The sequence below is a fragment of the Labrus mixtus genome, chromosome 23 (assembly GCF_963584025.1).
Source record: "Labrus mixtus chromosome 23, fLabMix1.1, whole genome shotgun sequence".
NCBI classification, from domain to species: Eukaryota; Metazoa; Chordata; class Actinopteri; order Labriformes; family Labridae; genus Labrus; species Labrus mixtus.
The window spans coordinates 18,493,023-18,512,126 of NC_083634.1; the positions used below are offsets into that span (position 1 = coordinate 18,493,023).

The 19,104-nt window shown below is 40.3% G+C and overlaps 3 protein-coding genes across 4 annotated transcripts; 1 reads left to right on the top strand and 2 right to left on the bottom strand.

The window, feature by feature from the left end:
* On the bottom strand, window positions 1-4,559 carry LOC132958716 (butyrophilin subfamily 3 member A2-like). Of its 2 annotated transcripts, XM_061031739.1 has the most exons (5): window positions 3,823-4,559; window positions 1,286-1,630; window positions 901-1,194; window positions 691-810; window positions 2-609 (listed from the first exon to the last, which is right to left on the bottom strand). In XM_061031739.1, the coding sequence occupies exons 1-5, from the start codon at window positions 3,926-3,928 to the stop codon at window positions 161-163; spliced, it is 1,314 nt and encodes a 437-aa protein (XP_060887722.1). In that variant the 5' UTR covers window positions 3,929-4,559; the 3' UTR covers window positions 2-160. The 2 variants fall into 2 exon arrangements, with proteins under 2 accessions (XP_060887721.1, XP_060887722.1); XM_061031738.1 differs by having other exon boundaries at window positions 1-810.
* Window positions 4,560-7,076: 2,517 nt separating this feature from the next.
* LOC132958736 (low affinity immunoglobulin gamma Fc region receptor II-a-like) lies at window positions 7,077-9,311 on the top strand. The gene is made up of 5 exons (XM_061031772.1): window positions 7,077-7,160; window positions 7,244-7,288; window positions 7,386-7,649; window positions 7,727-7,969; window positions 8,327-9,311. The coding sequence occupies exons 1-5, from the start codon at window positions 7,130-7,132 to the stop codon at window positions 8,515-8,517; spliced, it is 774 nt and encodes a 257-aa protein (XP_060887755.1). The 5' UTR covers window positions 7,077-7,129; the 3' UTR covers window positions 8,518-9,311.
* Window positions 9,312-10,214: 903 nt separating this feature from the next.
* Window positions 10,215-14,225, bottom strand: LOC132958730 (low affinity immunoglobulin gamma Fc region receptor III-A-like). The gene is made up of 8 exons (XM_061031765.1): window positions 14,053-14,225; window positions 13,692-13,955; window positions 13,372-13,614; window positions 12,915-13,031; window positions 12,561-12,617; window positions 12,150-12,236; window positions 10,817-10,907; window positions 10,215-10,559 (listed from the first exon to the last, which is right to left on the bottom strand). Exons 1-8 carry the CDS (start codon window positions 14,129-14,131, stop codon window positions 10,541-10,543), a joined length of 957 nt encoding a protein of 318 aa, XP_060887748.1. The 5' UTR covers window positions 14,132-14,225; the 3' UTR covers window positions 10,215-10,540.
* Between the last annotated feature and the right edge of the window lie 4,879 nt (window positions 14,226-19,104).

Genomic DNA, 19,104 nt, shown 5'->3' on the forward strand with positions numbered 1-19,104 from the left:
CACAGCGAGCGCCCCATAGCAGTTTTGGGGTTCGGTGCCTTGCTCATGGACACCTCGGTGCTCAGGAAGTGGACTGGCAGCGGACTGAGCTACTGCTGCGCTTCAGTTTGGTCTGTATTTTATCTTTCTGCTCCTCGATCTCACACTGTTGTTTAAAAATTTAATCCATCCTACTGGTCAAACGCTGCTTCTTCTTGATCAATTGTTCAACCATATTTAATATGGACTTCATGATCATGTCTGTCTCATTATCCTCGGAGTATTTCACGTAACTTTCTCCATTCTGTTTTATCAAACCTTTTTCTAACAGATGATTCTGGCTGTTCTGTCTCTGGACCTCTTGCTGATGTTCTTTATAATGCTTTCTTTGGTCATCCAGATCCTTTTTGTAATTCATTAATAAATTAATCAGCACCAACAAATCTCTGCGTTCGTCCTCCATTTCTTTTAACTCTACATCAAAGCTGGCTTTTTTCTCATCCAAATCTTGGATGGTTGGGCTCTCTGCAAAGTCCTGCTGTGTTTCCGTCTTCTGTGCATTGAGCAAGTCAAGTTCTGTGTTACCTAAAGCTGATGTTGTGTCTGTCTTTGACTGCATACGGATGTTCCCTGTTGAAAAGCAAAAACAACAAACAAGGTAAAACTGAGGAAGACAGAGACAGAAAATCATATATTTAATGACAGGCTTACTTTTTTGTTTCTGTCTCCAGATCCACAATAGAAAGACGACTGAAAGAATAACCACAAAACCCACAACCAGGCTGCAGATGATTGGAAGAGTCGCAGAACACTGAACATTGCTGAAATCATCTGTAATAAAAAACAAATAATGAAGGCTAAAACAAACAAGAACAACAAGAACCAGAACTCTAAGATTTGAGCCTGTTACTGTAAAATCACCTGGAACATGTATGAGTGTCTCTCTGGTCTGGTTGATGTTGTTCTGTGTGACTCTACAGGTGAACATGTTGTTGTGTCTCCTCTCCACAGTCACTCTGCTGCTGACAGTATAGAGATCATCGGGACCTCTGATGGTCTCTGTAGATCCAGCAGAGAGGAGGTTTCCCTCACTGTCCAGCCACAACACCTCAGGCTCTGGATACCAGCCTTCGGACTCACACTGTAACACTAACCTTCTGATGTCTCCATCAGTCTCCGTCATCCCAAAGCAGATAATGAGGGATGAGACTGCCCCTAAAGATGAAGAGAGACCAATCAGAAACTCCAGCTACCATCGAATTGCAGTTTCATCTATTGGATTGTAGAATAATGTGGTTCCACTCACCAACCAGAAGTTCAACAGTAGCCTCCCTGTTCATTGCAGGAATGAAGCATCCATACCTCCCCTCATCAGAGAGCTTTACTTTGTGGACTTTAAGGGAAATGTCACCATGCTTCAGTTTGTTGATGGACATTGATGTTCTCCCCTCATAGGATGGATGTTTTTTAAACCCTAGCTCCACACCATTATGCCACAGATAGACAAATCTAGGATTCAGGTCAGGTCTCCTCCACTCCACGGTCAGGTCAGTGGCATCCACAGGAGGGTCCAGATAACATGGCAACACGATGTCTTCACCAACTCTGGCTACAATTAGCTGCGATGGTGTAAACACCAGAGACTGAGCTGCAAGAAATGTACAAGAAATCTGATTGAAACAACCAAATGGCCAGAAAATAGTTAAATGTGTGTTGTTCATACAGACTTTGAGTGAAACACTTTAAAGTCACTATGTTGCCTAGTAATGGCTTAAATGAGGTCAGTTCATAGTGTTGACAAGAAAGGTTAAGTGAAATGTTGTCTACATAATGTTTGAAACATGATTCATCAGATCTGTGGAGTCCAAGAATTGAACCCTGTGGTACTCCACATTTCTAAGAAATAGCAGACCACTTGTGCATCTTTTATACACAGAATACTATTGACTCGAGGTAACTCTGCAGTACAATCAGTAAGATACTTACTGAATGAAATGTGACCGTACTATATGATCAGACATTAAGGAAACATGTTGAAGTGCTGGCTTCTCTGACAACAGTGCAGCAGCCAGTATGTCCTCCTTCTAAGTTTATATTCTGGTCCTGAATGGTCTGGATTTGTTAAGACCAGAGAAGGCAGGCGGTTTTAAGGCACCCCCCAAGGCCGTTTTGGACGCCCCTCGGTTTGCTAGATATGAGACCAGTTATCAGGTCAACAGGTGTTGCAGTGATGGAAGCGGGCAAGAGAAGTGGTTCAGATAGAAGTGATTGTACCCGACCTAAAAAGCCTCTGCATGTTTCTAATAAGCTCCACGAGCAGAAACGTGCTCAAACTAGGATCAATATTGGAGATGCTTTTGAAAAATGGAGAGAGGTTAGAACACAGAAAGGTTTACAGACCCATGCAGAGCTGGATAAACACTGAAGCTTCAGAGTCCACCACATGGTGACCTGTGTGAGCATCGACTCTAGAGAGGAGGGGGGGGACAGCTCTCTATGATGTTTGATTTCGGACTGCAGTACCCATTTTAAACACTAGGGGTCAGAGTTACATACTGCTCCTTTAATGATTACAGTGTGTTTAATGTGTTACTAACATTGCAAACCTACATCTTCAATGATTAATATATGAACTAATTGAAATTGACACTTGTTCTCTAAGATTTGACGCTAATATTGTTGCTAACCCTAACGAGCTAACCTGAAAATGTGTCTTTTTTGTTATCTGTGTGTGTGTTTTTTTGTGTGTTTGGGTGTGTGCATTTGTCTCATAGTTTGCAGATGGAGCCAGCTCGGCTATCATTAACCTTTCCACCTCTAGTAGCAGCCTTCATGTAGGTAACAAACTCATCATTAACATATTGCATCCATTCATCTCCAAACCATTCATGTAACTCAAAGTGTTAACTATGTACTGTCAACTTATCTGCTTTAGTTCTTGATATGTTTCTATCCATCAAACTTACAGATTCAAAACAATTCTTCTTTGTCATAACTTTCTGACTTTTTTGAATTTGACATCATCATCAATTTTCATATTAATGCTGTTTTTGAGACATTAGAATTAATACTTGTTCCAGATCTGTTCACAATGGCAACAAGCACATTACGATAGCTTTGTATAGTCATGCAAACACTCTCGTTATTCCTGAAAGGTCCCAGCAAGAAATGCTTAACAAATGAAATAGCTAGCTATATCTATGTAAACTTAATCGAAGCCTGATCCAAAGGCAACTGAACTTAGTTGAAGATCTTGAAGACGTTTCACCTCTCCTCCAAAATTGGCAATGCGAGACGTTTAATGGAAGCAGAGATGTCCTTTAAAAGTAAAAGCTTTATCTATTGATAAAGTTCATTATAGGGAAGTTTTCCTCGAGTCTTGTTTTTTCAATTTTTACTGGTGGTGCTCAGAAAAATACTTTCTCCAATGTTTTGAATTTGGACTGCAGTAGCCATTTTAAACACTAGGTGTCAGAGTTACATATTGCTCCTTTAAGTGAACTGAGCTTTAGCTACATATATGAAGTAATCTGCATACTGTACATTAAGGTATGTATTTAAATCTGAATGTTGTGGACTAAAAGGATATTTAAGATCTTTCACCGCTCTGAAGAAGTCGATGTTCCATCCAATTACAGAATGGTTCTTAAATGGTTAATTTCCGTTAACCAATCAATGGTCTGCAGCACTTAACCTTTGCTTTTAAGTTTTAGCTCAGACTATTGAGATGTATTTTTGTGTAACTCCCAACTGATAAGAAAGTATTCTTGGGCAGACATGTGTTGTGTGTTGTGTGAGCAGTTGATCCATTTTGAAAGTTGATATTGTCCGTTTTTACCTTTTCACAGCTCGGTGTTAGAAAAAGAAGGACAACAGTTTGGTGGAAAAGCACAGCGCTGATGGAACTGTGCTGACGTTTAGAGGGCCAACCATCCTTCAGGGGACGCATCCTTGAGATTTGAACATTAAAAGGTTTTAAAAGTTAATCCATTCCAAATAACAATTGTTTTAGTTGCATCTTTAAAAACATTTCTTTTTTTAACAATCCACCAGATTGTATTTGATTTTTCTTGGATGGCTTAGTTCTCTGATTTGATATTGATTATTGCAGTAGAGAAGAGGCCAGCTTAGATTTCATCCATTCACAACACTGATTCACAGGATAAGGGTAATGTTTTTATTGATTAATTGTCAAGATCAAATAAATATCCATTTAGCATTTTGCTGTAGCAGTCAAACGTAAGGAAAGGTTTGATATCATTGTTTTGTCCGGACAGAAGGTTTAAACACACCTAAGATAGAAAAGTATGAACGATTAAATGAGGTAACACATAATGACTATTTTAACTGCCAGTGTAGATGGCATGTTACTCTTTAGTCCAGTTGTTTTCATGATGGAGCCATTGGAGCAATCAAACATGGTCCATTGTTGTCGGATGGTGAACAACTTTAAGAGCTTTTTATCATTCTGCACCTCACTTTAAATCAAAGTCTGCAGTGTGCATCAGTTTGGAGTGATTTACAGAAGTCATCGAGGTTTCCTATTTTTTATATACAGGCAAAAATAACATCTTAAATCTGCCTACCTGTTTGGTGGTTGATCTTACACCAGACGGAGAAGGAGTGTAAAAGTCCAACACAATCACATGCTCTACATACTGTTTATCCACAGTGGCACTTTAATCATTAACCAATGTGAAGTGCTACTGTTTGTGAAGTGCTACTGTTTGGCATCAAAGATTTTAATGTAAAACTATTTTTATTCTGTGTAGATTGTGTTGAAACTGCAATAAGCTCAAAGGGCAACGTGTTAGGAGCTGTATATTTATTTTACTTTAAATTGACTTCTTTGTGTCACATTACCGTCGTCATTACCAACAATGTTTGGAGGCTTAAGCACTTTTACTTTAACCTCGGCGTGGGGCAGTGTGTTGTCAGAGATTTTAGGACGTTAAGGACTCCATCATATCATCCCACAGACTTCTTTATGCTGTCTTTTTAACTGCATCTACTTGCATCTCAAATTGAAGTCAACCACTACTGCTTACATATAATCATGTGTCTCTATTTGTATTCATAAAGTCTTTTATGAAACGCCTTGCCCATACTTTGAAGAAGTGTGTATTATCAATCACTCAATCATCAATCAAACTTCATTCATATAGCACCTTTCAGACAAATTAAATTGCAGTTCAAAGTGCTTAACAAGAGTGCAGAAAAGTTATTGACCTAAAGTAATTTATAAAATCATTTATAAAATCATTGAGAGACTAATGCACACCAATAAGAATAAAACTGCAAGCGGTGATGAAGGGCCCTCGCACCCCTGTGCATGTCGGGGTGTGTCGCGACCGCGGGAGTGCAGCAGCAGCGGAACGTGGCAAAGCAGCAGGTCGTGCAGTGCGATATGTGTAAAAGTCGTAGTACTGGCATGTTGAAATAGGCAACGTAATGAAGATCACATAAAGTTTTGACATCGTTCTGGCTGGCACTGTCATGATAGCTTTGACATTTGGAGGAAATTGAGCATTGTATATAGGATGTAGTACTTTTTGCAGTAGGGGGCGCTATGGTTAAAGTTTATTATTGTTTTGTGTCACTGTGTTCAGAGGCCAACCCTGAACATACCTATGTAATTTCAAGAAGATCAGACAAAGTATATAGGATGTAGTACTTAGTACTTGCATTCGGGGGCATAGTAAAATTCAGAATTGTAGGTTCAATGTGCTGTGGGGGCTGAATGTTTGAAATATTGTAGGGGGCGCCACTGAGTCATTAAGCCACGCCCACTCAATTAAATGGTATAACATGTTTGACTTTACTACCAGGATTATATGTATGAAGTTTCGGGACAGTACGACTATGTTAAGCCCGTGAAAAACGACTTCCTGTTTGATGGTGAGCGATCGGCGTTTGATAGGCGTTTGAGCTTGAAAGTGTTGTATGGCCAAGGTGTTAGCATGGTCCACACCAATTTTGAGGGGAAAATGAGCTACCGTGTAGCCATGGCTAATGCTAATTGAGAAGCAGTAACTTCCTGTTGTCAACAGGTGGCGCTGTGACTAATGAAAAAATGCCAATCATGGATGTGTTCCGGGAGGCCCCGTATCATGCATGAGAAATTGTAATATGATTGAACACTAGATGGCAGAGATATAAGCATCTACTTTTTTGGCAACTTGCCAAAACACTCCAAAAACTTCTAATGCACGCCACGGCCATGCCCTTTGACGAAATAACGTGCAGCGCAGAACGAGATATGTTGAGCCTGTCTAGAACGCACTGACACTGAGTTTGCGCCGATCAGATGAGCGCCCTCGGGCAAAATCCTTCAAATAGGAAGGCTGAAATCGGCGATTTTGAGCCATTTTGGGCCATTATATAGGAAATTCAACTTTAATTTGTGGACTTCCTGTCGGGATTTTTAAAATGCTGCAACAGGATTTTTAGTCCGTCCCGACAAGCTTAATATGCGTACCAATTTTCGTGAATGTACGTGAAAAATCCCTTTAAGGGGAGGCCATTTTGAAAATTTCAAGGGGGCGCCACTGAACCATTTTGCGAACTCCGTTTACGAAACCACCAAAATATCAAATTTTTCACGAGACCTGATGACCTTGGAAAGTTTGATGAGTTTTTGGGCACGTTCAGGCCCTCAAAAAAAGCTGCAAAGTGGCGGAAAAATAAAAATAAAAATAAAAATAAAAATATTAATCGGTAGGGTTTCAAGAGGGTCCTCGCACGGTTCGTGCTCGGGCCCTGATTAAAAATATCTATAAAAGAAAATAAAAGAAAATATAACACATAAGAGCAATAAGATATTAAAATAAATACATGAGAGGAAAATATTTAAAATTGTAATAGGATAAAAAAAGACAATACAGTAATGTTAATTGATGAAGCACTATATAAAAGCCAGACTATCTGTATTTAAACCAGAGTTTGTTCTGACAGTCAGTTTGTCTCAGTTCATTGTCTCCGTCTTATGACATTCAAATGAACCCCGGCTCAGGCTCTCGATCAGCTTAGTCTGTGGGGAAACATTTTCAACCCTAACCACAAACCATGTATCGCATCAGCAGCAGAAATAAGCAGCAGGAGACCCCTCCTCACCTCGTGGACACTTCAGTCATATGTTCAGAGAGTCAACATGGAGGTCTGTGCTCTTAACATCAGGCTGTGTGAGTATGATTCTTTATCTGTTTCATAGATATTTCCGTACCTGTTTTGATGAGATCTAACGTACAACTCTTCTTCTTTCCAGTGATCTGTGTCTTATTCCTGCTGGGTGCACATGTTCAAGATGTGGGTATGTACCGTTAAGTTTCTCAAAGTTATTGTTCAAATGCTTCATTTTGGTATTTTGTATGACATAAGAGAACATATCTTTCTTTGATTTGTTTCAGATTCACTGATTCTCCGTCTTGAACCAAACAGACTGCAGTTCTTTAAATACGAGTCTCTGATCTTCCATTGTGAGGGCTCTCATGACCCGACTGGATTGAAAATTGTACAACGTTCCAAAGGGGAATTACTCAAATGTCAAACTACAGTGACATCAAAAAGGTCATCCTGCACTATTCCTACTATTTTTCCAGAGGACAGTGGGCAATACTGGTGTGAGTCTAGAGATGGGAAGAGAAGCGACATCATCCACATCACTGTTACTGGTATGTTTGCATTAAGACGAGATCTTTACATGCACTCATCTTTGTGTGATATAAAATATGAACCCCATGTTGTTCAGATGGTCCTGTGATCCTGGAGAGTCCGATCAGTGTGGTGGAGGGAGAGACTGTGACTCTGCGCTGCAGACACAAGACGACCTCATCCAACCTCTCAGCTGATTTCTACAAAGATGGCCGCCTTATCAGAAGAAGCTCTACAGGAAACCTGAACATCTCCGGTGTTTCCAAACGTGATGAAGGATTTTACAAGTGTAGCATCTCTGGAGGAAGAGAATCAGCCGAGAGTCTGATGGCTGTCCAAGGTGAGACATATCAGTGTTACCAAATCAAATTTAAAAATATGTGTGATATAACTATGTGTTGAAACAGTATATTGATTGATTTGAAAAGGACAGCTTACATTAATCAACATACAGACAGATGTAAATGTACTTCCATGTGGGATGGGTCTTATAAATGACCTGACACGTAAATAAAATATTAATTTATTCATGTACCCAAGTTAGCCAAAGGCTCATTTTTGGCTCACATCCTCTTCATCCCTTTGTAGGTTACCCAGTGAATCTGTGTTCTCATATTGACAATGATTCAAGAGAATTGTGCTAGAACTTTACACCACGAGAAGGCGTGCATTATTTCTATTTCTGTCTTCTTTGCAGAGTCACACCAAGAGATTCATGCGTCCTCAGATCTTCTGTTGATCATCTTCAGAAACATTCTCCCTGTAGTAATGATGGCTTTGCTGCTGGTGCTGCTGGGACGGCTCCACTGTGGGAAACTCCGAGGTAAACCCACAGGTAAACAACAGCACCTCATGTGCACTCAAATCGAGATGGAGATACTGAAATAAAGGATAGAACGGGATGAATGACAAAGACAGACATTTTCTTGAAAGTCTTGTTTGGTTGCCAGAAATGAAGAACATCCCATAATGCTTCATTCAGCTGCTGTCTTCCATGTGTTACAGTGCACCTTGTTCATTACATATAATGATGATCCACTTATATTCAGTGCGTGTTGTGCAAACCAATGAAAACATTTTTAATCAGCTAAAAGAATCCAATCCATAGAAATGTTTTGAAATGAGCAGATCAAAGAAAATGGCAGCACTTCCTGTTTGACATGTTTCACATATTTAATTAACTTGTTTGTGAATGTTCAACAGATGTTCATTCTTTTTCTGTATAAGGACCTGAAGATATCACAAGTCAAATAACACTGTGCACTGTTTGTTTCAGTGTCTTTCTATATTTAATATTCACATCTGAAACCACGTCTTCTCTAACCCTGACCCACGAGCCGCAACCCATCTCAGCGTTATTTATAGAGCACCTCTCATACGTAAAGTCTGTGAGCCCATAATGTTTGTGTGAACACAGTCACTGTTACAAAAGGACCCAAGATTAAAATTGTCTTTAAAACCCACATCATGTGCTGCACAAGCAATCAGCAGGAGCAGCTCAGAGCTTCACTTCCTGCTCATATCTGCATAAAATATCGACCAATAATACGAATATTTGTGATGGTAACGTGAACGTTTAAACTGTAATATTCCACTGAATGTTTTTATGTCAATAACAATGTAAAATATGTCTGCCTCTTTGTAACAACAGTTCACACTTTTATTAAAGATGTGTGATGGAAGTTTTTTTTGTGTCGTCTTTTCATGCAGTGTGTTCATTGTACAGCAGGGGGAACTCATTGTTAGTGTTGTACCAACATTAACCCATTAATTACCAGCTATACTAAATTAGGTTTGTTCATGAATAGCACCTCAGATTTCTTTATGTTGGAGGTAGAAACTCGAAAATGGCGATGGTGACTTAAAATGCACGTTACTACACAAAGCAAGGTGACCAATCTATTACCAACACCTTGTTTGGTAGACAAAGTAATGTTCACAAAGGAAAACACATGCTAAATATTGTTCTGAGTCCAATGGTGGATACAAATTAAAGGTTAAAACAATTGTTTTATTCACAGTGAGAACCCATAAAGAAGATCTGATTCTTAATTAATTCAAAGCTTTTTCTTTTTTTTCTGTGACAAAAGTCAAAAACCTGCCACCTTCAAACCCTTCACACTTGTGAACTCTTCTATAACTCTACGTACCTGAGTCATGTTTGTGTGAAAGAAAGAGAGAGAATGTACCGCTGCCAGCCAATCAGAATCAAGAACTCTTTTCTTGAAAGGTCCTGGATTTACTTCAGATTCTGTTCAGACATTCAGTCCCCAGATGGTGAAACTCATCTTTTCGTAGAGACAGTGAAATATGTGATCTAATTAGCATTAGCATGTTAGCATGGTAATTTTGAACATATTAGCTTGCATTGTAATAGCATTCAGCTCAAAGCATTTGAGAGCTACTACTGTTACTGTCCACTCAAAAAGACATTTTTGTTGAACATGTTGAATATGAATCTGGATCGCTCATAAGAAGAACCTGAGAAAATACTGCTTGCATGAAAGAATAAACACCAGTACACTTCTTTAATGGCACAGTTATTTTCTGTCTTCTCATGTATGACATTTACAACCACGTTAGACTTAAAGTGTCAGACTCATTTCTTTATTTGGACTCGATCAGCGTGCTTCAGATGAAAGTGAAGCTGCAGCATCAAGGTGGTGGTTGACCACAGTTTCACACTCACATAAATACACACAGCAGATGGAACATGTGGGTTTAACTGTCACTATATAATAACAGGTAATACATCTGAAAATACAAACCGCATCTCTTTAATATATCTTTAAACATCAACACATGGAGGGCGCAAAGCATGAAAACCATTTCTACAATGCAAAATAAAATAAAAAGTGTTTTTTCACACATCAGGTTCAACCAAACATCTCATGTGCTGCTCGTCCTTCAGTCAGCCGTCACGCTGCGACCTGAAGACAGAAAGGGTTAACAGCTCTGAGCATACCACAGTTAATGTAAAAAAAACACGGGTCGTATCATTCTGAGAAGCATGACAGCTAAAGTTTGAACCGAAGCATGTAGGAAATGCTGCCTTAAGTGGTGCTTTGGTTGAACATCAACATCCAGTGACATAAACGTTTTAAAGCTGTAAATATGGGTCATGTTCTAACCTCTGCTGTCCATCCTACCAGATATGAATGTCAGTAATGTCCTGAGTCTTACCTACTGGATCAAAGAATAGAGGGGTTCCTGTGTCAAAGGTCGGTTGGTACCAGCTGAGTGAACTGTCGCCGTCATGATTCTGGATACTCCTGGCTCTGTTTTGAGTATAGATTGAATTATCTCACAGTGTTGCCAAAATACTTACTAGAACACTTGAACATCAGACACCATTTAGTTTACGTTTTTATTACAATAAGTCTCACCCAGTTGTTGAGTGTCACTTGGGTCACCCAAAGTGGAGTTTATTCTAAGCTACGGTTGTGGCCCTTTGTTTAAGCTTGAAACATTTCACCTTATTTAGCACATTTTCTAAAGTATTTGACTATTTTGATGAAATGAAAGGAATTCTTTGCTTTAACCGTTCTGATGTTTGCTATCCTGTTATTTTGGGTTCTTGGAGGCTTAGGTTTGAATCCTATTTGTTAAAACTTTCCTAAATCCTGCTACCTCTCGTGTGATTTATTATTCACCAATATGCAGATGACGCCCTGCTCTATGTCTGTTAACTGTATTAAAACATTAGGCATTAAATCCAAGCTTGAATAGTTCACTTTTTAAGTAACAATAATCAATAATAATAACTTTATTTGTAGTTTACAAAGTGCTATGTTATGCATATTCTCAGTGTTTGAATCTGTAGTGTACTTTTGACTTCTCTGTAGACTTCATCAGAGAATATGTCTGCAGCTGAATTCACCTTGACGACTACTTTAAATCTCATACAGAAATAAGCTGTTTTTATTTCTCAGTGAAGAACTTCACCATTATGTTTAAAAATATAAAATAACACTACTTAAAGTATTCAACATCATTTTAGACCATGTATGTTTTGTATGTATGTTGTATTTCCCTCAGGGATTAATAAAGAATATCAAAAAAATATTTCTGTCCATTTCATGGCCTTGAGATACAGACTCATGAAGTAGTCATTTAATGTTGTTAAACTGCCCCAGGTTCAAGAGGAAAGGTGTTTAAGATCAAGACATAGGATGGAGAATCGTGAATGTGAAATTAACCATGACAGGATAAACTGTCAAGTGAGGTACCTCTCTTTGTTCTGTCTTTTGTAATCGCAGCATACATCGCTTGGTCTCTTGGTGCATCTGCTGCCACTCGACAGGCCTCAACAGTGACTGAAAATACAAATGTTTGGTAAGAATCCACATCGATACATTACACAGGCCTACAAAATATATATAGATTTCAAAGTCGAGCAATTATATCCACAAACTGAAAATTTTCTCTTTCAAGAAGAAAGGAGTTTAAGATCAAGACATAGGATGGAGAATCGTGAATGTGAAATGAACTGGGACAGGATAAACTGTCAGGTGAGGTACCTCTCTTTGTCCTGTCTTTTGTAATCGCAGCATACATCGCTTGGTCACATGGTGCATCTGCTGCCACTCGACGGGCCTCAACAGTGACTTAAAATACAAATGTGTGATAAGAATCCACATCGATACAGTACACAGGCATTAAAAATATATGTCGATTTCCAAGCTGAGCAATCATATCCACAAACTGAACATTTTCTCTTTCTCCAAAGAACATGAGTTTTAAATTACTGTAATTAAATAATTTGTCTTTTTCTAATGAGGACTGAAGGACAACAGATTTACCTTTTCACACTTTTGGACATTTGCTCTGATTATCGTCGATAAGACGAGCAGGCTGCTATTTTAACAATCTATCACTCCTTTGTTTTAAGCACAAGTTTACCTGAACATGCTAATGGTACCTGTTCTTACCTGTTTGAACCTCAGCTGGACCTGATTGAGGTGCCAGTGTGGACAAGTACAGCATCACTGCAGTGCATGAAATAAAAAAAACACTAAGAACAGGGAACCAGGAAGACACTGAGACATGATGAAAATACAACGCCACTTCCTGGTTTAAAAATGTGCAACTAGGACTGACAGCCGACGATCTCCTTGGTGTGTCAGGGCCTTTAGAATCCATAAGCTGTGTTCAAGACCCCACTGTTATTAACTGGCCCATTCATCCATTAAATACATTAAACAAACGTAAAATGCAAATATTCCACGGGGACTGTGACCCATCAATCACTATAAGCGCCTCTCGTTAGTGAAATGTGTTTGTACCTTTGTTCCGAATATATTTGCCGAAATGAAGAAGTCCAACCAGCAACAACAGAATCAATGAAACAGTCATAACTATCCATGGGGTAGAACAGGATGAGGCATTCTCTCCCTGGTTTTCTGTAATGTAATCACAAAGTAATAAAGGAAACAATGACAGAGGATTTTAGGTTTGGATGGATTGAAAGATTAGACGAAAAATTAAGAGTTTAAACCTGAACGTTTCAACTTTTACTATTAATGTAAAGTATGCAGTTTAATCGTGCACAATTCAAGTTTGATAAAACTCTTGAATCATTGTCAATATGAGACCACAGATTCACTGGGTAACCTACAAAGGGATGAAGAGGATGTGAGTTAATGTAAGCTGTCCTTTTCAAATCAATCGATATACTGTTTCAACACATAGTTATATCACACATATTCTTAAATTTGATTTGGTAACACTGATGTGTCTCACCTTGGACAGCCATCAGACTCTCGGCTGATTCTCTTCCTCCAGAGATGCTACACTTGTAGAATCCTTCATCACGTTTGGAAACACCGGAGATGTTCAGGTTTCCTGTAGAGCTTTTTCTGATAAAGCGGCCATCTTTGTAGAAATCAGCTGAGAGGTTGGATGAGGTCGTCTTGTGTCGACAGCGCAGAGTCACAGCCTCTCCCTCCACCACACTGATCGGACTCTCCAGGATCACAGGACCATCTCAACAACATGGGGTTCATATTTTATATCACACAAAGATGAGTGCATGTAAAGATCTCGTCTTAATGCAAACATACCAGTAACAGTGATATGGATGATGTCGCTTCTCTTCCCATCTCTGGACTCACACCAGTACTGCCCACTGTCCTCTGGAAAAATAGTAGGAATAGTGCAGGATGACCTTTTTGATGTCACTGTAGTTTGACATTTGAGTAATTCCCCTTTGGACCGATGTACAATTTTCAATCCAGTCGAGTCATGAGAGCCCTCACAATGGAAGATCAGAGACTCGTATTCAAAGAACTGCAGTCTGTTTGGTTCAAGACAGAGAATCAGTGAATCTGAAACAAACCAAAGAAAGACATGTTCTCTTATGTCATACAAAATACCAAAATGAAGCATTTGAACAATAACATTGAGAAACTTAACGGTACATACCCACATCTTGAACATGTGCACCCAACAGGAATAAGACACAGATCACTGGAAAGAAGAAGAGTTGTACGTTAGATCTCATCAAAACAGGTACGGAAATATCTATGAAACAGATAAAGAATCATACTCACACAGCCTGATGTTAAGAGCACTGACCTCCATGTTGACTCTCTGAACATATGACTGAAGTGTCCACGAGGTGAGGAGGGGTCTCCTGCTGCTTATTTCTGCTGCTGATGCGATACATGGTTTGTGGTTAGGGTTGAAAATGTTTCCCCACAGACTAAGCTGATCGAGAGCCTGAGCCGGGGTTCATTTGAATGTCATAAGACGGAGACAATGAACTGAGACAAACTGACTGTCAGAACAAACTCTGGTTTAAATACAGATAGTCTGGCTTTTATATAGTGCTTCATCAATTAACATTACTGTATTGTCTTTTTTTATCCTATTACAATTTTAAATATTTTCCTCTCATGTATTTATTTTAATATCTTATTGCTCTTATGTGTTATATTTTCTTTTATTTTCTTTTATAGATATTTTTAATCAGGGCCCGAGCACGAACCGTGCGAGGACCCTCTTGAAACCCTACCGATTAATATTTTTATTTTTATTTTTATTTTTATTTTTCCGCCACTTTGCAGCTTTTTTTGAGGGCCTGAACGTGCCCAAAAACTCATCAAACTTTCCAAGGTCATCAGGTCTCGTGAAAAATTTGATATTTTGGTGGTTTCGTAAACGGAGTTCGCAAAATGGTTCAGTGGCGCCCCCTTGAAATTTTCAAAATGGCCTCCCCTTAAAGGGATTTTTCACGTACATTCACGAAAATTGGTACGCATATTAAGCTTGTCGGGACGGACTAAAAATCCTGTTGCAGCATTTTAAAAATCCCGACAGGAAGTCCACAAATTAAAGTTGAATTTCCTATATAATGGCCCAAAATGGCTCAAAATCGCCGATTTCAGCCTTCCTATTTGAAGGATTTTGCCCGAGGGCGCTCATCTGATCGGCGCAAACTCAGTGTCAGTGCGTTCTAGACAGGCTCAACATATCTCGTTCTGCGCTGCACGTTATTTCGTCAAAGGGCATGGCCGTGGCGTGCATTAGAAGTTTTTGGAGTGTTTTGGCAAGTTGCCAAAAAAGTAAATGCTTATATCTCTGCCATCTAGTGTTCAATCATATTACAATTTCTCATGCATGATACAGGGCCTCCCGGAACACATCCATGATTGGCATTTTTTCATTAGTCACAGCGCCACCTGTTGACAACAGGAAGTTACTGCTTCTCAATTAGCATTAGCCATGGCTACACGGTAGCTCATTTTCCCCTCAAAATTGGTGTGGACCATGCTAACACCTTGGCCATACAACACTTTCAAGCTCAAACGCCTATCAAACGCCGATCGCTCACCATCAAACAGGAAGTCGTTTTTCACGGGCTTAACATAGTCGTACTGTCCCGAAACTTCATACATATAATCCTGGTAGTAAAGTCAAACATGTTATACCATTTAATTGAGTGGGCGTGGCTTAATGACTCAGTGGCGCCCCCTACAATATTTCAAACATTCAGCCCCCACAGCACATTGAACCTACAATTCTGAATTTTACTATGCCCCCGAATGCAAGTACTAAGTACTACATCCTATATACTTTGTCTGATCTTCTTGAAATTACATAGGTATGTTCAGGGTTGGCCTCTGAACACAGTGACACAAAACAATAATAAACTTTAACCATAGCGCCCCCTACTGCAAAAAGTACTACATCCTATATACAATGCTCAATTTCCTCCAAATGTCATAGCTATCATGACAGTGCCAGCCAGAACGATGTCAAAACTTTATGTGATCTTCATTACGTTGCCTATTTCAACATGCCAGTACTACGATTTTTACACATGTCGCACTGCACGACCTGCTGCTTTGCCACGTTCCGCTGCTGCTGCACTCCCGCGGTCGCGACACACCCCGACATGCACAGGGGTGCGAGGGCCCTTCATCACCGCTTGCAGTTTTATTCTTATTGGTGTGCATTAGTCTCTCAATGATTTTATAAATGATTTTATAAATTACTTTAGGTCAATAACTTTTCTGCACTCTTGTTAAGCACTTTGAACTGCAATTTAATTTGTCTGAAAGGTGCTATATAAATGAAGTTTGATTGATGATTGATTGATTGATAACACACACTTCTTCAAAGTATGGGCAAGGCGTTTCATAAAAGACTTTATGAATACAAATAGAGACACATGACTATATATAAGCAGTAGTGATTAACTTCAATTTGAGATGCAAGCAGATGCAGTTAAAGGGACAGCATAAAGAAGTCTGTGGGATGATATGATGGAGTCCTTAACGTCCTAAAATCTCTGACAACACGCTGCCCCACGCCGAGGTGAAAGTAAAAGTGCTGAAGCCTCCAAACATTGTTGGTAATGACGACGGTAATGTGACACAAAGAAGTCAATTTAAAGTAAAATAAATATACAGCTCCTAACACGTTGCCCTTTGAGCTTATTGCAGTTTCAACACAATCTACACAGAATAAAAATAGTTTTACATTAAAATCTTTGATGCCAATAAAGGGCCAAACAGTAGCACTTCACATTGGTTAATGATTAAAGCGCCACTGTGGATAAACAGTATGTAGAGCATGTGATTGTGTTGGACTTTTACACTCGAGTTCCTTCTCCGTTTGGTGTAAGTTCAACCACCACAGGCAGGCAGATTTAAGATGTTATTTTTGCCTGTATATAAAAAATAGGAAACCTCGATGACTTCTCTAAATCACTCCAAACTGATGCACACTGCAGACTTTGATTTAAAGTGATGTGCCGAATGATAAAACAGTTTGAAGCTATTACTTAAAGTTATTCACCGTCCAACAACAATGGACCATGTTAGATTGCTCCAATCGCTCCATCATGAAAACACCTGGACTAAAAGAATAACATGCCACCTACACTGGCGGTTAAAATAGTCATTTTGTGTTACCTCATTTCATCGTTCATACTTTTCTATCTTAGGCGTGTTTAAACCTTCTGTCCGGACAAAACAATGATATCAAATGTATTTGGTAACGTGTGGGGGGGTCAAAAGCCATTTTTATGTTTAAGGGGGGGGGGCTGGCAAAAACAGTGTGGGTACCACTGCCTTAATGTAACTGGGCTGAAGTTTGGCGAGTGGGTTGATGAAATGGTCTATGTATTCTGTTATTGTGTATGTTTCTTAGTTACAGTCACTGACAATGGGGCGGCCGACCGGAACAACCGAGGGGACCGTCCAGGTGTCAGGAGGCTTGTGGCTCTTGGTGAGCAGACAGAAGAGGTCTGGGCTCACTAGGACCGTCCAAATATTGTTTTTGTTTCAAATTTATTAATTTGTGTCTGTAGATTGTTTCTGTAATCTTTCTAACTAGTGTCTGTGTCTCTAATTGTAGTGGGTGTGTCAGTGTTTTATAATATGTGTTGTTATTTAACTGTCTGTGTGCTTCTAAGATGTAATTGTCCCTATCCTGAAGAACTCTTTGGCCCCCCTTATCTGTTGGCTTGTGGATGTGTTTGTGGTTATCCAATGTTCTGATGATGCGTTTATGTTCCTGACTAATGTTGTGCGTTCTGTGTGGCAGGGGGCGCCAATGTGTGAGTGTGAGGTTGTTTTTATGGATGAGTTGAGAAATGGCGGGTGAAAGTGTGTCTGTGTTTGGTGACCAGTGGGACGGTCCAGTGAACGGCACAGGGTCCCGCCTCTGCTCCCCCTGGAAGTGATCCTTTAACTTTAGCCTCCTGTGGAAGGTGTGTAGGTCCCCTCTGAGCGCCGGTCGGGTGGGTGGGTTGGGTGTGGGGATGAAGGTGAGACCTTTTTCTAATATCTCCAGCTGCACGGCTGTGAGGGAGAAAACGGCACAGAGGTTGGTAATGTTGGACTGGTGGGGAGTTGCAATTTGACAGTTGTCCCCAGTTACAAGTTTAATTGTTGTTTCCAGTACCTGAACAACATCCCGGCCGTGTTTGCAGTCCAATGTATGTGGTCGTTGTGTGTCTGGAAGAGTAGTGGATTTATTTCAGGTATGAAGTTATATCTGGAGGTTATTGTGTCGTTGAGTTTTGTTAGTAGTGTCTGTTTGTATTTTTCCAGTCTGGGTGAAAAGTTTATAACGGGGATGTAAAGGGTGGCGTTGGGGAAGGTGGTCTGGCTGGTCCTCCACATAGTCTGTAGTTGTTTGAGTTGTGTGGTGGGGTCGTGTTCTGAGAGGCAGTTGTTGAGTCCGACTGAGAGTATTAACTGTGTGGTGTTGTGGCATGGGGTGAGTTTCTTAAGTATGCTGGCTATGTGATGGAAGGTGGCTCCGGGAAAACTGTCTACCTGTATGTGTGGGTCTGTGAAAGGAGGGATCCGGGAGAGGTTGGAGTCACATATAATGAGTGTCTTCTTCCGGACCTCCAGCGACCAGTCCTGAATCTTTCTGTGAGTGCGTGGGTGTGTGTGGTTCCGGCCTATTTGGGGAGCCAGGTGCTGCCACGAGGTGATAAGAGGTGGATATCTCAGATGTTGGGGTTGTTTTCAGCTTTGCTTTGGTTACTCTCTTCATCATCATTGATTTGTTATCCACCTCTGTGTTTCTATTTCTCCCACAGGGCTCGTCAGCAAGCAGCTCTGGCTCCCTCTGCTGGTTGTGTGGTGTGTCTGTAAGTGGAGAGGATGAGATGGTGTTACTGCAGGGTAGAACAATGTTACTGTAAGGCGGTGTCTGTTCAGTGCGGTTATTGACTGTGTGTGAAGGGGGTGAAGAGGGAGGGGAGGAGGGGGCGACAGGGGGGCAGGCAGAGGACCCAGACGGTCAAGTGCACTCTGTGGGAGTGGATGGATCTCAACCTTCACTCGCCGTCCGGGGCAATGGGGGCTGAGTCACCCTGCCGGGGTGAGAGAGAATGGGGGGAGGGGAGGAGAGGGGGGCTGCAAGGGTTAGGGAAAGGGGGTAGTGGCCCAAACTGCTACCCCTAGCATGTTTAGGGTTAGGGTTAGGGTTAGGGTTAGGGTTAACCCCTCA

Coding starts and splice junctions, on each gene's coding strand:
- LOC132958716 (XM_061031738.1), bottom strand. CDS start 3,928: ATGCGTCCCCTGAAGGATGGTTGGCCCTCTAAACGTCAGCACAGTTCC. Junction 1,631..3,822: donor TTTTCTAACACCGAGCTGTG/AAAAGGTAAAAA, acceptor GTACATTTCTTG/CAGCTCAGTCTCTGGTGTTT. Junction 811..900: donor GACACTCATACATGTTCCAG/GTGATTTTACAG, acceptor TTTTTATTACAG/ATGATTTCAGCAATGTTCAG.
- LOC132958736 (XM_061031772.1), top strand. CDS start 7,130: ATGGAGGTCTGTGCTCTTAACATCAGGCTGT. Junction 7,161..7,243: donor TGCTCTTAACATCAGGCTGT/GTGAGTATGATT, acceptor TCTTCTTTCCAG/TGATCTGTGTCTTATTCCTG. Junction 7,289..7,385: donor TGCACATGTTCAAGATGTGG/GTATGTACCGTT, acceptor GATTTGTTTCAG/ATTCACTGATTCTCCGTCTT.
- LOC132958730 (XM_061031765.1), bottom strand. CDS start 14,131: ATGAGATCTAACGTACAACTCTTCTTCTTTCCAGTGATCTGTGTCTTA. Junction 13,615..13,691: donor CATCCATATCACTGTTACTG/GTATGTTTGCAT, acceptor CATGTTGTTGAG/ATGGTCCTGTGATCCTGGAG. Junction 12,618..12,914: donor CAAATATATTCGGAACAAAG/GTACAAACACAT, acceptor CATGCACTGCAG/TGATGCTGTACTTGTCCACA.